A 23,907-nucleotide genomic window follows, 5' to 3' on the forward strand; every position below is an offset into this window, starting at 1 on the left:
CCTGGTGCAAAGACGGAGATCTCAGAATCCCAGAGGAGGAAATGTTTGGAAGCACTACTTGTGGGATAATCTTGACCACGGCTGCTCCTGCTTTGTCTTTCTGCTGAGCATTGCAAAGGATTTTTGTTTGAGTCAGTGAGCCAGGGGTTTCTCTGAATGCTTCAGAGAGAAATCAGAGTGCAGGGATTGAATTAAAGTCTTTAGATACATTGAAATATATTAAGCCACTCACACATAAAGTAGACATTTAAATAGAAGTAAGTTAGTAAGTTTTAGGGTAAGTTGTAGTGTTTTTAGTAAGTTAAAGTTTTAGATTCCACAGTAGCAGTTGAAGTTCTAGTGAAGGTTAAAAATCATATTCATATTTTCAGTGGGGGCTCTAGGATCGTAATTGTAGACACTGTTTAGACAGTATAGAAGTATAATAAGAATATTGCTTACATTTTTCAGATAGAACAAGATAGGTTGTATAATTAGTTGTATACGTTACCTAGCGTCCTAAACATCTACAATCCTAATAAGTTAAGGAGTGGTGGTCCGAGTTTGTATCTTAGCTTGTTGAAAAAATCCTATAGAATAATATGTATTGGGGAGAGTTGGTGCTCTTCAGCCACTGGCTTTTATCCGGCTGCTTTTGCCAGGGCTTTTAGCCATTTGCTTTTGCTTTGCTACTGCTTCTGGCATTGCTTTTATGCTATTGCCTTTTGAGACTGATGTGCTTTGTAACAAGATGTGCTTTGCAATAAAAAAGTTTTGAACTATTAGCTGTATTACTTATTTAACATAACCTAACAAAGTAGGAGCCAAAAGCTGGGAGTAAGAGCCTAAGAGCTCCGGAGTTGGTGCCTTAGAGCACCGGAGGTCTAAAACCTCACAGATTTTGTTCAGATGGTTCTTGACTATTTCTGATGTGGGAGAGTCTACGGTCTCTGGGCAATGGCCAGGATCAGTCCATGAACCATGTTTCTCCTCTTCCCTGGAAGGCAAATATGTAGGTCAGCATTGTACCAAATGCATTGGGGCTGACCTGAAATTTTGTATAGACAAGAATCTCGATTTTTTTTTTTATGTATATATACATATATCTATGTCTCATGCATGCATTTGATATACTATAGAGCTCTTCATGACCATATGTATGAATATAGTTGCATAAAAGGAAATATATCCTAATATTAATATTTTCAGTGATACAAAATATCTATTTAATAAAGAATGCTAAAAATTACTCTAAAGCAAATATGGAGCATATGTATATGTATATAAAAATAATATGGAATTCTGTTGAAACTCTTATAACACCTACATTGTGTCACTATCTGCTTTGACACATATTAGTGCTCTTGGTGCAATTATATCAGGAAAGATTTTCATAAAATAGATATATTTATGACTTATATAACATATAAATATTCTGTTAGATATATAGCATTATTTAATGTGCAAGTAAAACCATAGATTGTGTCTCTGTCTGCTTGAGACACATATTTAAGCTCAATAGTTACTGAATTTATGTATGACAAGAAATTGCTTTGCAATAAACAATAATTTTGTTTCAATAAACAATAATATTCAATACTGTGCGTTGTGCAGGACTGTATTGATCTCAGCCAGATCTATGATATTGGTTCCTCTCACCCATTGTGAGCAGTCTGGGCTTGTGCACAGTGTCCTTGAACTCAGCCACAGGCTGCAGTGCTGAAGTGGTTCTAATCAGCAATGAGGCCCAGCTGGCCCTGGCCCCTGTGATCACAGAATCCCAGAAGGGCCGGGCTTGGAAGGGTCCTTACAAATGATGTTGTTGCAGCCCTGCTGCCCAGGCCAGGGACAGCTTGCTCTGGGCCGGGTTGCTGCCAGCCCCGTGCAACGCGGCCCCTGGGATCAGTGCCGGGGCTGGGGCAGCCTCAGCTGCTGTGGGCAGCGTGGGCCAGGGCCTGAGCGGCCTCAGAGCCAAGAATTTCTGCCCCATCTGCAGCCTGGGGCCGCCCTGTGTCCGTGGGAAGCCCCTGGGCTGGTGCTGTCCCTGCAGGCCCTTGTGCACAGCCCTGGGCAGGTCTGTGCTGGGCCCGCCAGGGACTGAAAGGCCGCAGGAAGGTGCCCCCGCAGGAGCCCTTGCAGAGCCCCGGGGCCAGCAGGGCCACCATGAGGGCAGCAAGCAGGGCCTGCTGTGGCCCCGGGGCAGGAGGGCACAGGGCGGGCGCTGAGGCCCTGCCAGCTGGAGCTGGGAGCTCTGCAGAGCGGCCGGCAGAGAGAGAGCCGGGGAGATCCGTGCAGCAGCCAGGCCACGGGCTCCTTGATGCCTTAGAGACCAGGGAGCAGCCTGGGAGTGCCCTGAGGCATTGGGGCATCTCCCTGTGTGGAGAAACCTTCTCGACACCAGAGGTGTATGGCTGACACAGACAGAGTGGAGTCCTGAAATGTTACTTGAATTAAGGGAGAGGCCAAGGGTTATCGGATACAATTTATCCAAGTAACAGAGAGTTTCTAAACTGCCCCAATGAGAACATCTGCCTTCAAATTACTGAGCTTATTCTTGGGCTTGCCACATCTGAACAGGCCCTGCCTAGAAGATTTCACCACAGAATAAAATTACACTGCATACATTCTCCATACATTTATTTATATATCTTATACTGTACGATGAAGAATTGTTTCCTGACACAGCCTGTTGATTTGCTCTGAGCTAGAGGTTTGCAGCACAGGTGGCAGAGCCATTCCATGGGTCAATGTGCAGCAATGCTGTGTTTTTATTTGATTCTTTATCAACATATTCCCCTGCTTAGTTCCATTTAATTTCCTCCAGCAGTATTCCTACTTTAAAGTTCACCATTTTTCTTCAAAATTTCTTCTACATACATTTTAATCTTTACTGGGGCCATGCCCAGTTCATTTAGCAAGCCTAGATTGTCTTCCTCAACCAGCCCCTTTCCACAAAGCTTTGTTGCTGTGATTCCATGGATACCTCACAGGCAGCCTTGTACATTAGTTGAGACTTTCTGGAGGGGAGAAGCCACGATGTAGTTATAAAATTATACAAACATGTTAGCTGGGTGTTTCCCAAGCAGGGTGAGGTTGTCTTTACATTTTCTGGGCCAATTCCTGTCCTGCAGGAATAATTCCAGTGCACTTAACACAGGGATGTCTGTCTTTATTTCCTGAACTCTTTGCCAGGAGATCAAAACTATGTCAGAGCTGACCTTCCTTCCTTCTGCCAAACTGTATTTGATTAAAATGGGCAAAGACATCTTCCAACAAAGCAGGCATTTTGAGAGGGAATTGTATATTCAGGTGACTTTCTTTGCCCCATGCTGACCATGCACACAGAGGAGGGGAGCGCCCAGCACTTCATGGATGGCCCTAGAGATAGACCTTGTTGTGTTACAATTTTTCTTGATGGAAGTTGCATGGCAAGTGTGGGTACACAAAGCACGGAAGGAGATAGTGCAGCGTGGAATGAAAGATTCCCTCTCGGAAAATGCCAGTTAAATCTATTAAAAAACCAAGCAGATCAGCAGCAGCCCAGCCCATATTGACCTAGCAGCCCTCTTGCCATATGTCTTAGTCTGTATTTGACCTCATTCTGAATTCATGGTCTGCCCAAACTGGGACCTTGTTGAAGACCAAGGCCGAGGAAGGGCTCTCACTTGTGCTGCCAGTGCCATGGAAGGCCCCAGAACAAGTGGGCCTTTCTTGGGTGCACAGATCCCATCTTCAGTGTGGCCTTCATGTTAACAAAATCCTCACTGACATCCTAGCACATGGGAAGGGTTTTTTAGAGAAAATCAGCAAATGGATCAAAATCTACATGAATATGAGTAGGGCAGGAGTGTTAATCTGCCTGAGGATAGGAAGGCTCTACTCAGGGATCTGGCCAGGTGTCATGGATGGGTCAAGTCCACCTGTATGAGATAGAAGAAGGCAAAATGCTGGGTCCTGTGCTTTTGTCTCTCCCACCCCATGCAGTGAACAGGCTGGGGGAAGAGGGGCTGGAAACTGGCAAGAAGCCAAAGGCATCCCAGCTTCTGTCAGAAGCAGTGAGGCCAGCAGCAGCTGAGCAGGGATTGTCCTTCCCCACAGGGCAGCAGTGAGGCTGTACCTCAAATCCTGCTTTCACTTTTGGTCCCTTAAAAACAAGAAAGGCACAGAGGTGGTTGAGTGTGTGCACAGAAGGGAAATGGAGCTGGGGAATGGTGTGGAGCACAAGTCTGATGAAGAAGGGCTGAGGGAGGCGGAGGTGTTTAGCACCGAGAAAAAGCAACTCTGGGGCAACCTTATAGTACTCTAGAGCTTTTTGGAGGGAGGTTGCAGGCAGGTGAGGGTCATTATATTCTCCCAGGAAACTAAAACTATGAGCAGAAGAAATTACCTCAAGTGGCACCACAGCAACAATTGAAAGGTTCTCTAGGAAATATTCTTCGTGGAAACAGCATATCAAACCTGATAACACAATGCCCAGTGAAATGGCTGAGTCAGTAGCCTCAGAGAGATTTCAAAGTCATGTGGATGTGGCATTGTGGGACCCGGCTGATTGGTGGAGTAGGCAGTGTCAAGTTTGTGCTTGGACTGTGTGATCTTCAGGGTCTTTTCCAACCTCATCGACTCAGAGCTTTAATAGTAGCTCAGCATGGAGTCAAGACTTACACTCAGTGATCCTCAAAGGTTTCCCAAACATTGATATTGATGACATTGTCAATGTGGGGCAGCTGATAAGAAAGACCAGAGAAATAGCAAGAGAAGTTCTTTGAAGAAGATTCACTGAAATGCTGCCTAAACCAGTACACCCTGGCAATCTTCCTGCCTGAGCTGGGCTGGGGACAAAGGGCGGGGCTGGCCTGGCTCTGGGGTTCTGTGACACATGTGTGACATCATGGGGGACATGTCACAGTGGGGGCAGCTATAAAGGCCCCAGCAGGTAACGCTGGCCCTGTATTGCTTGGGCAGGCGGTGAGTGCACGCGTGGTGGGGAGGGTGGGCTGGGGACAAGGGCTGGGACAGAAACGCTGCACCCAGGGCTGGGTTCTCCCCCTGCATGCAGGGACAGCCCCTGATGGGGGGAGAGCCTTGGGCAGGGCACCGTGCTGCTGCTGCTGCTGCTGCTGCTGCTGGGGCAGTGGGACAGGCCTCGCTGCTTGCCAGCTGCCTGGGGCCCTGTCCTTCCTGCCCCAGAGCCCTGGGACTGGCGTCCCTGCTGTCCCCAGTGGCAGCTGCCTCCCTCCCAGCGCCACTCATGGCCTTCTGTCCATCCTCCTGCAGACCATGGATACCTGGGTCTTGTGGTTCTTGCTCTTGCAAAGTGTACTCCAGTACCCACAGCCTGTGGGTGATGGATTGGACGAGGTGACCCGTCTGCGAATGGAGGCGTGGGCCAAGCTCCAGGAAGAGGAGAAGATTCGTCTGGAGCGGGAGATGGAGCAGCTGGCCCTGAAGCAGGGTGTGTGGGACTGGGGAGACCTGCTCTGCTCTGCCTTGTGGCTCTGGCAGCACTGGGCTGTTGCTGGGCTCCTGCTGCTTCTCTTGGCCTTGTGGTACATGTGGAGGAAAAGGAGCCTGAGGAGAGAGGAGCATGAGGAAGAAATCGATGGTGCAAATGAAGAGGAGGGCAGATATGTGGAGGGAATCGAAGAAGCTGCTGGAAATGGAGAAGTGGAAGTGGGAAATGAAGACGGAGAAGAAGATGGAGTCAATGATGTGAATGGGGAGGAAAACAGAAATGATGATCGCAATGCGATGGAAGTTGCTGCACAAGCCCAAGTCCATGTTGCAAATGAGGTCGACGAGCGTGTTCTTGCAGATAGAATTGAAAGACTGTTAATGGAGCGCATCCAGTGGCCAGTGCAGGACCTGCTGGGAGGATGCCAGTGGACGACTGACCTCATGGACAATTTTGCAAGTTACTTTCGGCGCGTCTTGTCTGACTCCTTCTACCCAGTCCTGCAGGGAGCCATTGGGGTGGGCAGTGCCTTTGAAGGTTGGAGTCCCCATGAGGAGGATGTTGTGTACCAGGTGCTGGTACCCATGACTCCTCCCCGAGGGCACAGCTTCCACCTGGAGCTGGACACTGCAGGGCAGAGGCGCGTCAGGAACTTCCGCGTGCGTGTGCAGCAGGAGTGCACCTGCGGCAGGGCACAGCGGGGTAAGGACATGCTGTGCTTCCTGCACCAGCCCGAGGAGGAGCTGAGGACGAAGCAGGATCCCAGCCTCGTTGACACGCTGTGCACCGACTCCTACCTGGACGTGCACAAAACTGCCCGCTGGTTCTACCAGCTGGTGAGAGCAGTCTGGCCGGCTTTGCTTCAGTCCCACAGTTGGCATTTAGTGCTGCTGCCCTGCAGACGCTCCTGCCAATTCCAGGTGACCAACGGCAGGGAAAGCTTCCGCATCGAGATGCTCTTTGGGGTGAGACAAGGCGACTCGGACGTGTTTGTGAGCAGCGAGCCTCGAGAAGCCTATACCTCAAGCACAGTGTGGCCGGAGAGCTACGCCGTGGCAGAGATGAAGTTCTTCAAGTACATCGCCAGGCGGGCCCCCTATGACAGCTTGCACCTCAAATGCCTGCAGTTCTTCACCCGTCTGCAGCTGGGCTTGGGCTTTTCCACCTACACCATCAAGACTATTGTCATGCACCTCCTGAGCGTGGTACCCGTGTCACAGTGGCGCAGGAGACATTTTGTGAGGCGAGTGCTGGACATCAGCGAGAGCCTTCGCACATGTGTGCAAATGAGACGCCTCAACCACTTCATTGTGGGCAACCGGAGGCTTCCTGAGGGGATCAGTTTGCCCCCAGATGTTGAAATGGCCGAGTCATGGAATCTCTTCTATGACCTGGAGATGGATCCCATTGCCCACTCCCAGGCCATGAGTCAGTACATGGATCTGCACTGGTGGCTCAAACGGATCATTGACAATGAAGAGTGAAAAAGGCTCTCCTGCACAGAGTTATGCTTATTGGGGCCCGCCCCATGCAGCAGAGAACAACTTTCGAGGCCATGGCAGAAGGGCCCAGAATGTGGGATACAGAGAGGGAAGCAGCACTGTGCCAGCAGCAGCAGGGTCTTGTCCACAGTCTCCTCAGCACTACATCCAGATGTGACCACGTTGGCTGCAAAGATCGAGGAGCGCGCAAGAGGAAATGCTCTGATTCGGTTTTTTTGCTCTCTGGGCTTTGTGTGAAGAATCTACATCCTGGGAAGAAGCTGTCCCAGACCTGAGCATGCAGGACATGGAGTAGGCACTGCTCTATTGGCAGTGGCAACTGCTGCCACACCTTTCCTTTGGAGCAAAACACACTCAGGGAGTCACAGCTGATGGAGCTGAAGAGGCCGTGGCCAGGGCACTTGTGAGAGAGAGTCCCGTTACCACCAGGACTGTGACTGCCCACACCTCTTTCTTAGAGCTCATTTTTCCTCATGGAGCTTCACCTGGTGCAAAGACGGAGATCTCAGAATCCCAGAGGAGGAAATGTTTGGAAGCACTACTTGTGGGATAATCTTGACCACGGCTGCTCCTGCTTTGTCTTTCTGCTGAGCATTGCAAAGGATTTTTGTTTGAGTCAGTGAGCCAGGGGTTTCTCTGAATGCTTCAGAGAGAAATCAGCGTGCAGGGATTGAATTAAAGCCTTTAGATGCATTGAAGTATATTAAGCCACTCACACATAAAGTAGACATTTAAATAGAAGTAAGTTAGTAAGTTTTAGGGTAAGTTGTAGTGTTTTTAGTAAGTTAAAGTTTTAGATTCCACAGTAGCAGTCGTCGTTCTAGTGAAGGTTAAAAATCATATTCATATTTTCAGTGGGGGCTCTAGGATCATAATTGTAGACACTGCTTATACAGTATAGAACTATAATAAGAATATTGCTTACATTTTTCAGATAGAACAAGATAGGTTATATATTTAGTTGTATACGTTACCTAGCATCCTAAAAATATAAAATCCTGATAAGTTAAGGAGTGGTGGTCCGAGTTTGTATCTTAGCTTGTTGAAAAAATCCAATAGAATAATATGTATTGGGGAGAATTGTTGCTCTTCAGCCACTTGCTTTTAACCGGCTGCTTTTGCCAGGGCTTTTAGCCATTTGCTTTTGCTTTGCTACTGCTTCTGGCATTGCTTTTATGCTATTGCCTTTTGAGACTGATGTGCTTTGTAACAAGATGTGCTTTGTAATAAAAATGTTTTGAACTATTAGCTGCATTACTTATTTAACATAACCTAACAAAGTAGGAGCCAAAAGCTGGGAGTAAGAGCCTAAGAGCTCCGGAGTTGGTGCCTTAGAGCACCGGAGGTCTAAAACCTCACAGATTTTGTTCAGATGGTTCTTGACTATTTCTGATGTGGGAGAGTCTACGGTCTCTGGGCAATGCCCAGGATCAGTCCATGAACCATGTTTCTCCTCTTCCCTGGAAGGCAAATATGTAGGTCAGCATTGTACCAAATGTGTTGTCGCTGACCTTAAATTTTATATAGACAAGAATCTCGATTTTTTTTTTTTTCATGTATATATACATATATCTATGTTTCATGCATGGATTTGATATACTATAGAGCTCTTCATGACCATATGTATGAATAAAGTTGCATAAAAGGAAATATATCCTAATATTAATATTTTCAGTGATACAAAATATCTATTTAATAAAGAATGCTAAAAATTACTCTAAAGCAAATATGGAGCATATGTATATGTATATAAAAATAATATGGAATTCTGTTGAAACTCTTATAACACCTACATTGTGTCACTATCTGCTTTGACACATATTAGTGCTCTTGGTGCAATTATATCAGGAAAGATTTTCATAAAATAGATATATTTATGACTTATATAACATATAAATATTCTGTTAGATATATAGCATTATTTAATGTGCAAGTAAAACCATAGATTGTGTCTCTGTCTGCTTGAGACACATATTTAAGCTCAATAGTTACTGAATTTATGTATGACAAGAAATTGCTTTGCAATAAACAATAATTTTGTTTCAATAAACAATAATATTCAATACTGTGCGTTGTGCAGGACTGTATTGATCTCAGCCAGATCTATGATATTGGTTCCTCTCACCCATTGTGAGCAGTCTGGGCTTGTGCACAGTGTCCTTGAACTCAGCCACAGGCTCCAGTGCTGAAGTGGTTCTAATCAGCAATGAGGCCCAGCTGGCCCTGGCCCCTGTGATCACAGAATCCCAGAAGGGCCGGGCTTGGAAGGGTCCTTACAAATGATGTTGTTGCAGCCCTGCTGCCCAGGCCAGGGACAGCTTGCTCTGGGCCGGGTTGCTGCCAGCCCCGTGCAACGCGGCCCCTGGGATCAGTGCCGGGGCTGGGGCAGCCTCAGCTGCTGTGGGCAGCGTGGGCCAGGGCCTGAGCGGCCTCAGAGCCAAGAATTTCTGCCCCATCTGCAGCCTGGGGCCGCCCTGTGTCCGTGGGAAGCCCCTGGGCTGGTGCTGTCCCTGCAGGCCCTTGTGCACAGCCCTGGGCAGGTCTGTGCTGGGCCCGCCAGGGACTGAAAGGCCGCAGGAAGGTGCCCCCGCAGGAGCCCTTGCAGAGCCCCGGGGCCAGCAGGGCCACCATGAGGGCAGCAAGCAGGGCCTGCTGTGGCCCCGGGGCAGGAGGGCACAGGGCGGGCGCTGAGGCCCTGCCAGCTGGAGCTGGGAGCTCTGCAGAGCGGCCGGCAGAGAGAGAGCCGGGGAGATCCGTGCAGCAGCCAGGCCACGGGCTCCTTGATGCCTTAGAGACCAGGGAGCAGCCTGGGAGTGCCCTGAGGCATTGGGGCATCTCCCTGTGTGGAGAAACCTTCTCGACACCAGAGGTGTAAGGCTGACACAGACAGAGTGGAGCCCTGAAATGTTACTTGAATTAAGGGAGAGGCCATGGGACATCGGATATAATCAATTCAAGAAACACAGACTTCCTACGCTTTCCCTTTGCCTTCAAATTACTGAGCTTCTTCCTAGGCTTGCCACATCTGAACAGGCCCTGCCTAGAAGATTTCACCACAGAATAAAATTGCACTGCATACATTCTCCATACATGTATTTATATATCTTATACCCTACAATGACAGAATTGTTTCCTGACACAACCTGTTGAGTTGCTCTGCGCTAGAGGTTTGCAGCACAGGTGGCAGAGCCATTCCATGGGTCAATGTGCAGCAGTGCTGTGTTTTTATTTGGTTCTTTATCAACATATTCCCCTGCTTGGTTCCATTCCATTTCCTCTAGTAGTATTCCTATTTTAGAGTTCTCCAGTTTATCCTAAAAAATTTTTCTTCGCATCTTTTAGTTTTTCTTAGGGCATGCCCAGCACATTTAGTGTGCCTGACTTTTCTTCATCTACCCGCCCCTTTCCCAAAACCCTGATGCTGTGATTTCATGGATACTTCACGGGCAGCCTTGTACTCCAATTGAGACATCCTGGACAGGAAAAGCAACTAAAAGTCATGAAATTTTTCAACCGTTTGAGCAGGTTGTTGCCCAAATATGATAGGGTTGCCTTTTACATGTTCTGCATCAGTTCCTGTCCTATAGGAATATTTCCACTGCACTTAACACAGGCATGTTTGACTCTATTATCTGACCTTTTCACAAGGACGGCAAAATGATTTCAGAGCTGACCTTCTTTCCTCCTTCCTTCAGCCAAATCGTAGTTGATTAACATAGGCAAAGACATCTTCCAAAGAAGCAATCATTTCTAGAGGGAAAGTTTTATTCAGGTGACTTTTATTGCCCCCCTGCTGACCATGCATAGAGAAAAGGATTGTGTGCAACTCTTCATGGATGGCCCCAGAAATAGACCTTGTTGCTGTTACAATTTTTCTTGATGGAAGTTGAATGGCAACTGTGACTGGAAAAAACCTTGAAAGAAGAGTGTGCAGCATGGAAATAATGATTCAGTCTCAGAAAGTGCCAGTAAAACCTATCAAAAATTCAAGCAGAACAGAAGCAGCCCAGCACATATTGACCTAGCAGACCTCTTGCCATGTGTCTTAATTTGTTTTTGACCTAATAGGGAATTCAGGGTTTGCCCAAACTGGGATCTTGCTGAAGGCAAAGCCCAAAAAAGGGCTCTCACTTGTGCTGCCAGTGCCATGGAAGGCCCCAGAACAAGAGGGCGTTTCTTGGGTGCACTGATCCCATCTTCACAGTGTGGCCTTCACGTTAGCAAAATCCTCACTGACATCCCAGTGCACTTTTAGAGAAGGTCAGCAAATGGAGTTAAATCTAAGCAAAAATGAGTAGGGCAGGAGTTTTGGTCTGCCAGAGGATAGGAAGGTGCTTCTAAGGGATTTAGCCAGGTGTAATGGATGGGTCAAGTCCACCTGAATGAGATAGAAGAAGGCAAAATGCAATGCCCTACCCACTGGCTCTCCCACCCCATGCAGTGAACAGGCTGGGGGAAGAGGGGCTGGAACCTGGCAAGAAGGCAATGGCATCCCAGCTTCTGTCAGAAGCAGTGAAGCCAGCAAGAAAAATATGGTGATGTTCCTCTTCCACAGGGCAGTGGAGAGGCTGTACCTCAAATCCTGCTTTCACTTTTGGTCCCTACACAACAAGAAATACATGTATAATTGCTTCAGTGGGTGCACAGAATGGAAATGGACCTGGGGAATGGTCTGGTGCACAAGTCTGATGAAGAAGGGCTGAGGGAGGTGGAGATGTTTAGCACAGAGGAAAAGCAATTCCAGGGCGACCTTATAGGACTCTAAAGCTTATTGGAGGATGGTTGCAGGCAGGTTACAATCATTATAGTCTCTCAGGGAACAAAGAAATTGAGCAGAAGAAATTAGCTTAACTTCCATCACATCAGCTTTGAATAGGATATCAAGGAAATTTTTTTAGAAGAAAAAGGATATCAAGCTTGGGAACAGGCTGCCCAGTGAAATAGCTGAGTCAGCAGTCTCAGAGAGATTTCAAAGTCATGTGCATGTGGCATTGTGGAACCCAGCTGATTGGTGGAATAGGCAGTGTTAAGTTTGTGCTTGGACTGTGTGATCTTCAGGGGCTTTTCCAACCCCATCGACTCAGACCAATAACTCAAAATTTTAAACTCAGCTTGGAGTCAAGGTTTACACTCAGTGATCCTCAAAGGTGCTGTCCAACATGAATATTGATGAGATTGCCAATGTGGGGCAGCTGATAAGAAAGACCAGAGAAATAACAAGAGAAGTTCTTTGAAGAAGATTCACTGAAATGGTGCCTAAACCAGTACACCCGGGCCAATCTTCCTGCCAGAGCTGGGCTGGGGAAAAAGGGTGGGGCTGGCCTGGCTCTGGTGTTCTGTGACACTTGTGTGACATCATGGGGGACATGTCACAGTGGGGGCAGCTATAAAAGGCCCCAGCAGGTAACGCTGGCCCTGTATTGCTTGGGCAGGCGGTGAGTGCACACGTGGTGGGGAGGGCGGGCTGGGGACAAGGGCTGGGACAGAAACGCTGCACCCAGGGCTGGGTTCTCCCCCTGCATGCAGGGACAGCCCCTGATGGGGGGAGAGCCTTGGGCAGGGCACCGTGCTGCTGCTGCTGCTGCTGCTGCTGCTGCTGCTGCTGGGGCAGTGGGACAGGCCTCGCTGCTTGCCAGCTGCCTGGGGCCCTGTCCCTTCCTGCCCCAGAGCCCTGGGACTGGCGTCCCTGCTGTCCCCAGTGGCAGCTGCCTCCCTCCCAGCGCCACTCATGGCCTTCTGTCCATCCTCCTGCAGACCATGGATACCTGGGTCTTGTGGTTCTTGCTCTTGCAAAGTGTACTCCAGTACCCACAGCCTGTGGGTGATGGATTGGACGAGGTGACCCGTCTGCGAATGGAGGCGTGGGCCAAGCTCCAGGAAGAGGAGAAGATTCGTCTGGAGCGGGAGGTGGAGCAGCTGGCCCTGAAGCAGGGTGTGTGGGACTGGGGAGACCTGCTGTGCTCTGCCTTGTGGCTCTGGCAGCACTGGGCTGTTGCTGGGCTCCTGCTGCTTCTCTTGGCCTTGTGGTACATGTGGAGGAAAAGGAGCGTGAGGAGAGACATGCATCAAGATGTAAACGATCGCGAGAATGAAAACGAAGCCAGATTTTTGGATGTAATCGATGAAGGTGCTGGAAATGAAGATGGCGATGTGGGAAATGAAGGAGAAGAAGATGATGAAGATGAAGACAATGGAGTAAATGGGGAGGAAAACAACAATCATGATGGCAATGTACAGGAAGTCAACAACGCTGGTGCACATGAAGAAGGTGATGTTGCAAATGGAGACGAGGAGCTGGATGATGACGATAGAATTGGAAGAATGGTAATGGAGCGCATCCAGTGGCCAGTGCAGGACCTGCCTATAAGATGCCAGTGGATAAGTCTCCTCATGGAGAATTTTGCATTTTACTTTCGGCACGTCTTGTCCGACACCTTCTACCCAGTCCTGCAAGAAGCCATTGGGGTGGGCAGTGCCTTTGAAGGTTGGAGTCCCCGTGAGGAGGATGTTGTGTACCAGGTGCTGGTACCCATGACTCCTCCCCGAGGGCACAGCTTCCACCTGGAGCTGGACACTGCAGGGCAGAGGCGCGTCAGGAACTTCCGCGTGCGTGTGCAGCAGGAGTGCACCTGCGGCAGGGCGCAGCGGGGTAAGGACATGCTGTGCTTCCTGCACCAGCCCGAGGAGGAGCTGAGGACGAAGCAGGATCCCAGCCTCGTTGACACGCTGTGCACCGACTCCTACCTGGACGTGCACAAAACTGCCCGCTGGTTCTACCAGCTGGTGAGAGCAGTCTGGCCGGCTTTGCTTCAGTCCCACAGTTGGCATTTAGTGCTGCTGCCCTGCAGACGCTCCTGCCAATTCCAGGTGACCAACGGCAGGGAAAGCTTCCGCATCGAGATGCTCTTTGGGGTGAGACAAGGCGACTCGGACGTGTTTGTGAGCAGCGAGCCTCGAGAAGCCTATACCTCAAGCACAGTGTGGCCGGAGAGCTACGCCGTGGCAGAGATGAAGTTCTTCAAGTACATCGCCAGGCGGGCCCCCTATGACAGCCTGCACCTCAAATGCCTGCAGTTCTTCACCCGTCTGCAGCTGGGCTTGGGCTTTTCCACCTACACCATCAAGACTATTGTCATGCACCTCCTGAGCGTGGTACCCGTGTCACAGTGGCGCAGGAGACATTTTGTGAGGCGAGTGCTGGACATCAGCGAGAGCCTTCGCACATGTGTGCAAATGAGACGCCTCAACCACTTCATTGTGGGCAACCGGAGGCTTCCTGAGGGGATCAGTTTGCCCCCAGATGTCCAAATGGCCGTGTATTACAATCTCTTCCATGACCTGGAGCTGGATCCCATTGCCCACTCCCAGGCCATGAGTCAGTACGTGGATCTGTACCGGTGGCTCAAACGGATCCTTGACAATGAAGACTGAAGGTGTCTCTCTTGCACGGAGTTGTGCTTGTGGGGGCCCACACCCGGCACAACCTTCCAGGCCATGGCAGAAGAGGGCAGAATGTGGGATACAGAGAGGGAAGCAGCACTGTTCTGCTAGCAGCAGCAGCAGCAGCAGGGTCGTGCCAGCATTCTCTCCAGCACTGCACCCAGAGCTGACCATGCTGACTACAAAGATCGAGGTGCTCGCCAGAGGAAATGCTTTTATTCCTTTTCCTGCTCTCTGGGCTCTGTGTGGAGAATCTACAGCACGGGAAACAGTTGACACACACCTCAGTGTGCAATACACAGAGAAGATGCTGCTGAGTCAACAGTGGCAATTTCTGCTACAACTTCCCTGCAGATCAAAAGGGAACGCAGGGAGTCAGAACTGATGTAATCATTTCCAGGGGACTTGTTAGAGAGTGTCCCACTACCACCATGACTGTGACTGCCCACACCTATTTCTTTGAGTCCATTTGCCATCCCAGTGCTTCCTCTGGTCAAAGAAGTCAATTTCAGAATCGCAGAGGAGGAAATGTTTGAAAGGAAACGCGGTTGGATCATGTGGTCCAGGGCTGCTCCAGCAGCGTCTTCCTGCTGTGCATTGCAAGAGATTGTGTTCAGATGGTTCTTAACTCCCAATGGTGTGGGAGAGGCCACAGTCTCTGGGCAATGCCCAGGATCAGTCAATGGATGGTGTTTCACCTCATCCTCAGAAAGGAAATATCTAAGTCAGCATTGTACATCTGCACTCGAGCTAACCTAAAAATGTGTATAGATAAAAATCTAGATATTTATTTCAGATATATATATTGAGTACATACATGATAGACTGTAAACCTTCTAAATTACTTTTAAAATAGCAAAATAGAAAATAGTAAGCAATGTGCTAATATAAGTAATATCAAAGTTATGAAATACGAAATAATTATACCATGAAAAAAGTAGTGTTGAGGTTTCTGTTTGTAGTTTTCTTTAAGTAATAAAATATTGTATATATTTATTGTCATTATCTGCTGTGACGCATATTAGTGCTGTTAGTGCATTTATGTCCGGAAAGATTTTCATAAAATAGATATATTTATAACACATATCACGTATAGATGTCAAATAAAGATATTATTTTTATTTGTGCAAGTAAAATCATAGATTGTGTCTCTGTCTGCTTGAGACACATAATTATGCTCTATATGGAGTGAAATTATGTATGGCAGGCCAGAAACTGCTTTTCTATTGTTCCAATAAACAGTAATATTCAATAATGTGCATTGTGCAGGACTGTATTGATCTCAGCCAGATCTATGATATTGGTTCCTCTCACCCATTGTGAGCAGTCTGGGCTTGTGCACAGTGTCCTTGAACTCAGCCACAGGCTCCAGTGCTGAAGTGGTTCTAATCAGCAATGAGGCCCAGCTGGCCCTGGCCCCTGTGATCACAGAATCCCAGAAGGGCCGGGCTTGGAAGGGTCCTTACAAATGATGTTGTTTCAGCCCTGCTGCCCAGGCCAGGGACAGCTTGCTCTGGGCCGGGTTGCTGCCAGCCCCGTGCAACGCGGCCCCTGGGATCAGTGCCGGGGCTGGGGCAGCCTCAGCTGCTGTGGGCAGCGTGGGCCAGGGCCTGAGCGGCCTCAGAGCCAAGAATTTCTGCCCCATCTGCAGCCTGGGGCCGCCCTGTGTCCGTGGGAAGCCCCTGGGCTGGTGCTGTCCCTGCAGGCCCTTGTGCACAGCCCTGGGCAGGTCTGTGCTGGGCCCGCCAGGGACTGAAAGGCCGCAGGAAGGTGCCCCCGCAGGAGCCCTTGCAGAGCCCCGGGGCCAGCAGGGCCACCATGAGGGCAGCAAGCAGGGCCTGCTGTGGCCCCGGGGCAGGAGGGCACAGGGCGGGCGCTGAGGCCCTGCCAGCTGGAGCTGGGAGCTCTGCAGAGCGGCCGGCAGAGAGAGAGCCGGGGAGATCCGTGCAGCAGCCAGGCCACGGGCTCCTTGATGCCTTAGAGACCAGGGAGCAGCCTGGGAGTGGCCCTGAGGCATTGGGGCATCTCCCTGTGTGGAGAAACCTTCTCGACACCAGAGGTGTACGGCTGCAACAGACAGAGTGGAGTCCTGAAATGTTACTTGAATTAAGGGAGAGGCTATGGGACATCGGATACAATTTATCCAAGTAACAGAGAGTTTCTAAACTGCCCCAATGAGAACATCTGCCTTCAAATTACTGAGCTTCTTCCTGGGCTTGCCACATCTGAACAGGCCCTGCCTAGATTTCACCACAGAATAAAATTACACTGCATACATTCTCCATACATTTATTTATATATCTTATACTGTACGATGAAGAATTGTTTCCTGACACAGCCTGTTGATTTGCTCTGAGCTAGAGGTTTGCAGCACAGGTGGCAGAGCCATTCCATGGGTCAATGTGCAGCAATGCTGTGATTTTATTTGATTCTTTATCAACATATTCCCCTGCTTGGTTCCATTTAATTTCCTCCAGCGGTATTCCCACTTTAAAGTTCACCATTTTTCTTCAAAATTTCTTCTACATACATTTTAATCTTTACTGGGGCCATGCCCAGTTCATTTAGCAAGCCTAGATTGTCTTCCTCAACCAGCCCCTTTCCCCAAAGCTTTGTTGCTGTGATTCCATGGATACCTCACAGGCAGCCTTGTACATTAGTTGAGACTTTCTGGAGGGGAGAAGCCACGATGTAGTTATAAAATTATACAAACATGTTAGCTGGGTGTTTCCCAAGCAGGGTAAGGTTGTCTTTACTTTTTCTGGGCCAATTCCTGTCCTGCAGGAATAATTCCAGTGCACTTAACACAGGGATGTCTGTCTGTATTTCCTGATCTCTTTGCCAGGAGATCAAAACTATGGCAGAGCTGACCTTCCTTCCTTCTGCCAAACTGTATTTGATTAAAATGGGCAAAGACATCTTCCAACAAAGCAGGCATTTTGAGAGGGAATTGTATATTCAGGTGACTTTCTTTGCCCCATGCTGACCATGCACACAGAGGAGGGGAGTGCCCAGCACTTCATGGATGGCCCTAGAGATAGACCTTGTTGCTGTTACAATTTTTCTTGATGGAAGTTGCATGGCAACTGTGGGTATACAAAGCACCGAAGGAGATAGTGCAGTGTGGAATGAATGATTCCCTCTCGGAAAATGCCAGTCAAATCTATTAAAAATCCAAGCAGATCAGAAGCAGCCCAGCCCATATTGTCCTAGCAGCCCTCTTGCCATATGTCTTAGTCTGTATTTGACCTCATTCTGAATTCAGGGTCTGCCCAAACTGGGACCTTGTTGAAGACCAAGGCCAAGGAAGGGCTCTCACTTGTGCTGCCAGTGCCATGGAAGGCCCCAGAACAAGTGGGCCTTTCTTGGGTGCACAGATCCCATCTTCAGTGTGGCCTTCATGTTAACAAAATCCTCACTGACATCCTGGCACATGGGAAGGGTTTTTTAGAGAAAATCAGCAAATGCATCAAAATGTAAATGAATATGAGTAGGGCAGGAGTGTTGATCTGCCTGAGGATAGGAAGGCTCTACTCAGAGATCTGGCCAGGTGTCATGGATGGGTCAAGTCCACCTGTATGAGATAGAAGAAGGCAAAATGCTGGGTCCTGTGCTTTTGTCTCTCCCACCCCATGCAGTGAATAGGCTGGGGGAAGAGGGGCTGGAAACTGGCAAGAAGCCAAAGGCATCCCAGCTTCTGTCAGAAGCAGTGAGGCCAGCAGCAGCTGAGCAGGGACTGTCCTTCCCCACAGGGCAGCAGTGAGGCTGTACCTCAAATCCTGCTTTCACTTTTGGTTCCTTAAAAACAAGAAAGGCACAGAAGTAGTTGAGTGTGTGCACAGAAGGGAAATGGAGCTGGGGAATGGCCTGGAGCACAAGTCTGATGAACAAGGGCTGAGGGAGGTGGAGGTGTTTAGCACCGAGAAAAAGCAACTCCGGGGCAACCTTATAGTACTCTGGAGCTTTTTGGAGGGAGGTTGCAGGCAGGTCAGGGTCATTATATTCTCCCAGGAAACCAAAAATATGAGCAGAAGATATTACCTCAAGTTGCACCACAGCAACAATTGAAAGGTTCTCTAGGAAATATTCTTCGTGGAAACAGCATATCAAACCTGATAACACAATGCCCAGTGAAATGGTTGAGTCAGCAGCCTCAGAGAGATTTCAAAGTCATGTGGATGTGGCATTGTGGGACCCGGCTGATTGGTGGAGTAGGCAGTGTTAAGTTTGTGCTTGGACTGTGTGATCTTCAGGGTCTTTTCCAACCTCATCGACTCAGAGGTTTAACTGTAGCTTAGCATGGAGTCAAGGCTTACACTCAGTGATCCTCAAAGGTGCCCCAAACATGGATATTGATGAGACTGCCAATGTGGGGTAGCTGATAAGAAAGACCAGAGAAAGACCAAGAGATGTTTTCTGAAGAGGATTCACTGAAATGCTGCCTAAACCAGTACACCCGGGCCCCTCTGGGTGGCTGAGCTGGGCTAGGGACAAAGGGCGGGGCTGGCCTGGCTCTGGGGTTCTGTGACACATGTGTGACATCATGGGGGACATGTCACAGTGGGGGCAGCTATAAAAGGCCCCAGCAGGTAACGCTGGCCCTGTATTGCTTGGGCAGGCGGTGAGTGCACACGTGGTGGGGAGGGCGGGCTGGGGACAAGGGCTGGGACAGAAACGCTGCACCCAGGGCTGGGTTCTCCCCCTGCATGCAGGGACAGCCCCTGATGGGGGGAGAGCCTTGGGCAGGGCACCGTGCTGCTGCTGCTGCTGCTGCTGCTGCTGCTGCTGCTGCTGGGGCAGTGGGACAGGCCTCGCTGCTTGCCAGCTGCCTGTGGCCCTGTCATTCCTGCCCCAGAGTCCTGGGACTGGCGTCCCTGCTGTCCCCAGTGGCAGCTGCCTCCCTCCCAGCGCCACTCATGGCCTTCTGTCCATCCTCCTGCAGACCATGGATACCTGGGTCTTGTGGTTCTTGCTCTTGCAAAGTGTACTCCAGTACCCACAGCCTGTGGGTGATGGATTGGACGAGGTGACCCGTCTGCGAATGGAGGCGTGGGCCAAGCTCCAGGAAGAGGAGAAGATTCGTCTGGAGCGGGAGGTGGAGCAGCTGGCCCTGAAGCAGGGTGTGTGGGACTGGGGAGACCTGCTCCGCTCTGCCTTGTGGCTCTGGCAGCACTGGGCTGTTGCTGGGCTCCTGCTGCTTCTCTTGGCCTTTTGGTACATGTGGAGGAAAAGGAGCCTGAGGAGAGAGGAGCATGAGGAAGAAAACAATGGTGCAAATGAAGAGGAGGGCAGATATGTGGAGGGAATCGAAGAAGCTGCTGGAAATGGAGAAGTGGAAGTGGGAAATGAAGGAGGAGAAGAAGATGGAGTCAATGATGTGAATGGGGAGGAAAACAGAAATGATGATGGCAACGCGATGGAAGTTGCTGCACATGCACAAGTCCATGTTGAAAATGAGGTCGACGAGCGTGTTCTTGCAGATAGAATTGAAAGACTGTTAATGGAGCGCATCCAGTGGCCAGTGCAGGACCTGCTGGGAGGATGCCAGTGGACGACTGACCTCATGGACAATTTTGCAAGTTACTTTCGGCGCGTCTTGTCCGACACCTTCTACCCAGTCCTGCAGGGAGCCATTGGGGTGGGCAGTGCCTTTGAAGGTTGGAGTCCCCGTGAGGAGGATGTTGTGTACCAGGTGCTGGTACCCATGACTCCTCCCCGAGGGCACAGCTTCCACCTGGAGCTGGACACTGCAGGGCAGAGGCGCGTCAGGAACTTCCGCGTGCGTGTGCAGCAGGAGTGCACCTGCGGCAGGGCGCAGCGGGGTAAGGACATGCTGTGCTTCCTGCACCAGCCCGTGGAGGAGCTGAGGACGAAGCAGGATCCCAGCCTCGTTGACACGCTGTGCACCGACTCCTACCTGGACGTGCACAAAACTGCCCGCTGGTTCTACCAGCTGGTGAGAGCAGTCTGGCCGGCTTTGCTTCAGTCCCACAGTTGGCATTTAGTGCTGCTGCCCTGCAGACGCTCCTGCCAATTCCAGGTGACCAACGGCAGGGAAAGCTTCCGCATCGAGATGCTCTTTGGGGTGAGACAAGGCGACTCGGACGTGTTTGTGAGCAGCGAGCCTCGAGAAGCCTATACCTCAAGCACAGTGTGGCCGGAGAGCTACGCCGTGGCAGAGATGAAGTTCTTCAAGTACATCGCCAGGCGGGCCCCCTATGACAGCTTGCACCTCAAATGCCTGCAGTTCTTCACCCGTCTGCAGCTGGGCTTGGGCTTTTCCACCTACGCCATCAAGACTATTGTCATGCACCTCCTGAGCGTGGTACCCGTGTCACAGTGGCGCAGGAGACATTTTGTGAGGCGGGTACTGGACATCAGCGAGGGCCTTCGCACATGTGTGCAAATGAGACGCCTCAACCACTTCATTGTGGGCAACCGGAGGCTTCCTGAGGGGATCAGTTTGCCCCCAGATGTCCAAATGGCCGTGTATTACAATCTCTTCCATGACCTGGAGCTGGATCCCATTGCCCACTCCCAGGCCATGAGTCAGTACGTGGATCTGTACCGGTGGCTCAAACGGATCCTTGACAATGAAGACTGAAGGTGTCTCTCTTGCACGGAGTTGTGTTTGTGGGGGGCCCACACCTGGCACAACCTTCCAGGCCATGGCAGAAGAGGGCAGAATGTGGGATACAGAGAGGGAAGCTGCACTGTTCTGCTAGCAGCAGCAGCAGCAGCAGCGTCGTGCCAACATTCTCTCCAGCACTGCACCCAGAGCTGACCATGCTGACTACAAAGATCGAGGTGCTCGCCAGAGGAAATGCTTTTATTCCTTTTCCTGCTCTCTGGGCTCTGTGTGGAGAATCTACAGCACGGGAAACAGTTGACACACACCTCAGTGTGCAATACACGGAGAAGGTGCTGCTGAGTCGACAGTGGCAATTGGTGCTACAACTTCCCTGCAGATCAAAAGGGAACGCAGGGAGTCAGAACTGATGTAATCATTTCCAGGGGACTTGTTAGAGAGTGTCCCACTACCACCATGACTGTGACTGCCCACGCCTATTTCTTTGAGTCCATTTGCCATCCCAGAGCTTCCTCTAGTCAAAGAAGTCAATTTCAGAATCTCAGAGGAGAGAATGTTTGAAAGGAAACACGGTTGGATCATGTGGTCCAGGGCTGCTCCAGCAGTGTCTTCCTGCTGTGCATTGCAAGAGATTGTGTTCAGATGGTTCTTGACTCTCAATGGTGAGGGAGAGGCCACAGTCTCTGGGCAATGCCCAGGATCAGTCAATGGATGGTGTTTCACCTCGACCTCGGAAAGGAAATATCTAAGCCAGCATTGTATCATCTGTGTTGGGGCTAACGTAAAAATGTGTATAGATAAAATTCTAGATTTTAATTTCATATATATATTATGTACATATATGATATGCTGAAAACCTTAGAAATTACTTTTTAATAAGCAAAATAGAAAATAGTAAGCAATGTGCCAATATAAGTAATATCAAAGATATGAAATATGAAACTATTATACCATGAAAAAATTAGTATTGAGGTTTCTCTATGCAGTTTTCTTTAAGTAATAAAATATTGTATATATTTATTTTCATTATCTGCTGTGACATATATTAGTGATCTTGGTGCAATTATATTAGGAAAGATTGCCATAAAATAGATATATTTATAACATATAAAATATAAAGATAACATATATTGCACCTAAGACATTGTTTTTATTTGTGCAAGTAAAACCATAGATTGTGTCTCTGTCTGCTTGAGACACATAATTATGCCAAATTGTTACTGAACCTATGTATGGCAGGCCAGAAACTGCTTTTCTATTCTTTCAATAAACAATACTATTCAATACTGTGCGTTGTGCAGGACTGTGTTGATCTCAGCCAGATCTATGATATTGGTTCCTCTCACCCATTGTGAGCAGTCTGGGCTTGTGCACAGTGTCCTTGAACTCAGCCACAGGCTGCAGTGCTGAAGTGGTTCTAATCAGCAATGAGGCCCAGCTGGCCCTGGCCCCTGTGATCACAGAATCCCAGAAGGGCCGGGCTTGGAAGGGTCCTTACAAATGATGTTGTTGCAGCCCTGCTGCCCAGGCCAGGGACAGCTTGCTCTGGGCCGGGTTGCTGCCAGCCCCGTGCAACGCGGCCCCTGGGATCAGTGCCGGGGCTGGGGCAGCCTCAGCTGCTGTGGGCAGCGTGGGCCAGGGCCTGAGCGGCCTCAGAGCCAAGAATTTCTGCCCCATCTGCAGCCTGGGGCCGCCCTGTGTCCGTGGGAAGCCCCTGGGCTGGTGCTGTCCCTGCAGGCCCTTGTGCACAGCCCTGGGCAGGTCTGTGCTGGGCCCGCCAGGGACTGAAAGGCCGCAGGAAGGTGCCCCCGCAGGAGCCCTTGCAGAGCCCCGGGGCCAGCAGGGCCACCATGAGGGCAGCAAGCAGGGCCTGCTGTGGCCCCGGGGCAGGAGGGCACAGGGCGGGCGCTGAGGCCCTGCCAGCTGGAGCTGGGAGCTCTGCAGAGCGGCCGGCAGAGAGAGAGCCGGGGAGATCCGTGCAGCAGCCAGGCCACGGGCTCCTTGACGCCTTAGAGACCAGGGAGCAGCCTGGGAGTGGCCCTGAGGCATTGGGGCATCTCCCTGTGTGGAGAAACCTTCTCGACACCAGAGGTGTACGGCTGCAACAGACAGAGTGGAGTCCTGAAATGTTACTTGAATTAAGGGAGAGGCCATGGGACATCGGATACAATTGATTCAAGTAACAGAGATTTTCTACACTGCCCCAATGAGAACACCTGCCTTCAAATTACTGAGCTTCTTCCTGGGCTTGCCACATCTGAACAGGCCCTGCCTAGAAGATTTCACCACAGAATAAAAATTGCACTGCAGACATTCTCCATACATTTATTTATATATCTTATACTGTACGAGGAAGAATTGTTTCCTGACACAGCCTGTTGAGTTGCTCTGAGCTAGAGGTTTGCAGCACAGGTGGCAGTGTTTTTATTTGGTTCTTTATCAACATATTCCCCTGCTTGTTTCCGATCCATTTCCTCTAGTAGTATTCCTACTTTGGAGTTCTCCAGTTAATCTTAAAAGAGTTTTTCACGCTCCTTTTGCTTTTTCTTGGACCATGCCCAGCATATTTAGCGTGCCTGACTTTTCTTCATCTACCCGCCCCTTTCCCAAAACCCTGATGCTGTGATTTCATGGATACTTCACGGGCAGTCTTGTATTCCAATTGAGACATCATGGACAGGAAAAGCAACTAAATGTCATCAAATTATTCAACCATTTGAGCAGGTTGTTGCCCAAATATGATAGGGTTGCCTTTTACATGTTCTGCATCAGTTCCTGTCCTATAGGAATATTTCCACTGCACTTAACACAGGCATGTTTGACTCTATTATCTGACCTTTTCACAAGGAGGGCAAAATGATTTCAGAGCCGACCTTCCTTCCTTCTTCAGCCAAATCGTAATTGATTAACATAGGCAAAGACATCTTCCAAAGAAGCAATCATTT

The 23,907-nt window shown here is 49.6% G+C and overlaps 3 protein-coding genes across 3 annotated transcripts; all 3 read left to right on the forward strand.

Moving 5' to 3' along the window:
- The first annotated feature begins 4,933 nt into the window (after window positions 1-4,933).
- On the forward strand, window positions 4,934-8,176 carry LOC130248314 (inositol 1,4,5-trisphosphate receptor-interacting protein-like 1). The gene is made up of 2 exons (XM_056481989.1): window positions 4,934-4,944; window positions 5,254-8,176. The coding sequence occupies exon 2, from the start codon at window positions 5,257-5,259 to the stop codon at window positions 6,913-6,915; it is 1,659 nt and encodes a 552-aa protein (XP_056337964.1). The 5' UTR covers window positions 4,934-4,944; window positions 5,254-5,256; the 3' UTR covers window positions 6,916-8,176.
- Window positions 8,177-12,714: 4,538 nt separating this feature from the next.
- Window positions 12,715-14,364, forward strand: LOC130264191 (inositol 1,4,5-trisphosphate receptor-interacting protein-like 1). The gene has a single exon (XM_056512221.1). It carries the CDS (start codon window positions 12,787-12,789, stop codon window positions 14,362-14,364), a length of 1,578 nt encoding a protein of 525 aa, XP_056368196.1. The 5' UTR covers window positions 12,715-12,786.
- Window positions 14,365-19,318: 4,954 nt separating this feature from the next.
- LOC130264224 (inositol 1,4,5-trisphosphate receptor-interacting protein-like 1) lies at window positions 19,319-20,977 on the forward strand. The gene has a single exon (XM_056512266.1). It carries the CDS (start codon window positions 19,319-19,321, stop codon window positions 20,975-20,977), a length of 1,659 nt encoding a protein of 552 aa, XP_056368241.1.
- Window positions 20,978-23,907: the final 2,930 nt, after the last annotated feature.

Source organism: Oenanthe melanoleuca, chromosome 1A, assembly GCF_029582105.1.
Source record: "Oenanthe melanoleuca isolate GR-GAL-2019-014 chromosome 1A, OMel1.0, whole genome shotgun sequence".
Classification (NCBI taxonomy): domain Eukaryota; kingdom Metazoa; phylum Chordata; class Aves; order Passeriformes; family Muscicapidae; genus Oenanthe; species Oenanthe melanoleuca.

Bases quoted from the DNA above. Each gene is read 5' to 3' on its own strand.
- LOC130248314 (XM_056481989.1), top strand. From the start codon at position 5,257: ATGGATACCTGGGTCTTGTGGTTCTTGCTCTTGCAAAGTGTACTCCAG.
- LOC130264191 (XM_056512221.1), top strand. From the start codon at position 12,787: ATGGAGGCGTGGGCCAAGCTCCAGGAAGAGGAGAAGATTCGTCTGGAG.
- LOC130264224 (XM_056512266.1), top strand. From the start codon at position 19,319: ATGGATACCTGGGTCTTGTGGTTCTTGCTCTTGCAAAGTGTACTCCAG.